This window comes from Ischnura elegans, chromosome X, assembly GCF_921293095.1.
Source record: "Ischnura elegans chromosome X, ioIscEleg1.1, whole genome shotgun sequence".
NCBI classification, from domain to species: domain Eukaryota; kingdom Metazoa; phylum Arthropoda; class Insecta; order Odonata; family Coenagrionidae; genus Ischnura; species Ischnura elegans.
The window spans coordinates 68,337,282-68,339,161 of NC_060259.1; the positions used below are offsets into that span (position 1 = coordinate 68,337,282).

Consider the following 1,880-nt stretch of genomic DNA (forward strand, 5'->3'; position numbering starts at 1 on the left):
CTTTCTATCCTATGGGGTACTTATGACCTTGTTTCATTTTAACTTCCTGAGTATAGTTAATAATGCCATATATTCTGGGGATCAGCAGTTACTATCCTAAGCAAAGAGTTTCTCCGGCAGAAGAGGGAACTAAGAGCAATCATGGGTAAATAAAGAAGATAAGATGCATGTTGACCACTGTTTGTTGAGCTGGAACTTCTCATAGTACCATGCCTATTCATATTTTAATTGTGTATGTTAACACAGCTCAACCTCCATAGGCTCAAGACAAATCAGGATATTCATGATAACTTAACTAAGTCACATTAATATGTGCACATGACCCTATTATGATGCTATGTACAGTTTTGGAAATATATATTTTGGTTGCCTAACTTCAATGGCATGTTCTGTATCCATGTTTTGTGGCACTCTGTAACATGATCTTCTGGATAAAAAATATGATAATTATATTAACCACTATGCAAGGCATTTTCGACCAATTTTACTAGATCTTAAATATTCTTGAGGGGTTTGATGTTCATTAATTTACTGGAAACTAAATACTCTTAATGTTCTCTTTCCTGGTCCTTTTAATCTAATCAAATCATGCATATCTCTTACAGGTCAGGATTGCTCTTCACGTTGGGGGACCCTTCGTGATCGCTTTGTCCGCGAGTTAAAGGCGGATTCTACTGGATTACCTTAGGCTCTGGTGCCATGCCAAGAAGGGGATGGCCACTTAAGGAGGCAATGATGTGGTTGCAGCCATTTATCAGGGCTCGGAAGTGTGTGGAATTTAGTAATCTATGACAAATGCCTGTTGTTACGGTATTATAATGAACTATGACCAATCATGAATCACATAGCGATATGAGAGCATTATCTATGTCATTTGCTTCAACTTTGCAGGACCTTTGGCAACTGCAGGGACCCTATTAACTCCCCTCTGCTCACTCTTTCTGTTTCCCCAGAACTACCACCTTCTCCTAAACCCTCTTTACCTCTTCCTTCTCCCACTTCATTCGAGCTTACAGAATCTTCTAGTCCCTCATCTGCTTCCTTAACCATCCCTGTCTCCGCACCATCACCTGATACTATTTCCATTGGCTCCCCTTCCCCTGAACATATACTTCAGTCTTTTTCTCCCTCCCCCGATACTTTTAGTTTGAGGAAAAGGAAACAAGGAGCTGACTTGGAGACTGCACTTGTTAGCAGCCTCTCAGGATTTTCTAAGTACCTCTCTGAGAAGAAGGCGAAAAAGGATGAGGAAGACGAGAATGACTTGTTTTGCCGTAGCCTGTTGAGCAATTTAAGAAGGCTTTCAAGCAAGCAGCAGAATGAGGCAAAAAGAAAACTTCTGGAAGTTATGTATTCATTTGAAGACCAATAAATTATTCTCTCAGAATGTGAATCTCTTCATCTTTGATTGTATGTCAGCCTACCATAATACCTGCTAGTCATAATTCTATTTCCAGGATAATATTCGTTCTGATATTTATAGCCTTGTGTCTGTTATCCTCCTATTTCCTGTACATAATGCAAACATTGCTTTGCAGGATAACATCACTGCTCAGCAAATGAATGAAGAAGCCTGATTGCCTTTGATATTTATCCTTCACCAGTTTTCCATTTCTCTCAGTGTATTTCTGCCACTTATTTTCTGTAGGAGCACCTAATAGCTTGTGGTCTGCGCTCTGCAAATTATCAACCATAAAATATAGAAGTCTTCCCAATTTTGCTTTATGGCATCATTTGTGGATGTCAGTAGCATGGTACGAGCATGTGTGTGTCCCCATACAACTTTGCAGCTAACTCTCGCACCCTGAACCTAAAGTAATAATCATCTGACAATTGAATGAAGAAGATTAGCAGCATTTTGAGGTAAAAGAAAGAGTAAA

At 39.4% G+C, this 1,880-nt stretch overlaps 1 protein-coding gene across 1 annotated transcript; it reads left to right on the top strand.

Annotated features, from left to right (window-relative positions):
- The first annotated feature begins 698 nt into the window (after positions 1-698).
- On the top strand, positions 699-1,577 carry LOC124171181. Its single transcript, XM_046550320.1, has 3 exons — positions 699-767; positions 892-1,324; positions 1,539-1,577. Exons 1-3 carry the CDS (start codon positions 700-702, stop codon positions 1,575-1,577), a joined length of 540 nt encoding a protein of 179 aa, XP_046406276.1. The 5' UTR covers position 699.
- The last annotated feature ends 303 nt before the right edge of the window (positions 1,578-1,880 follow it).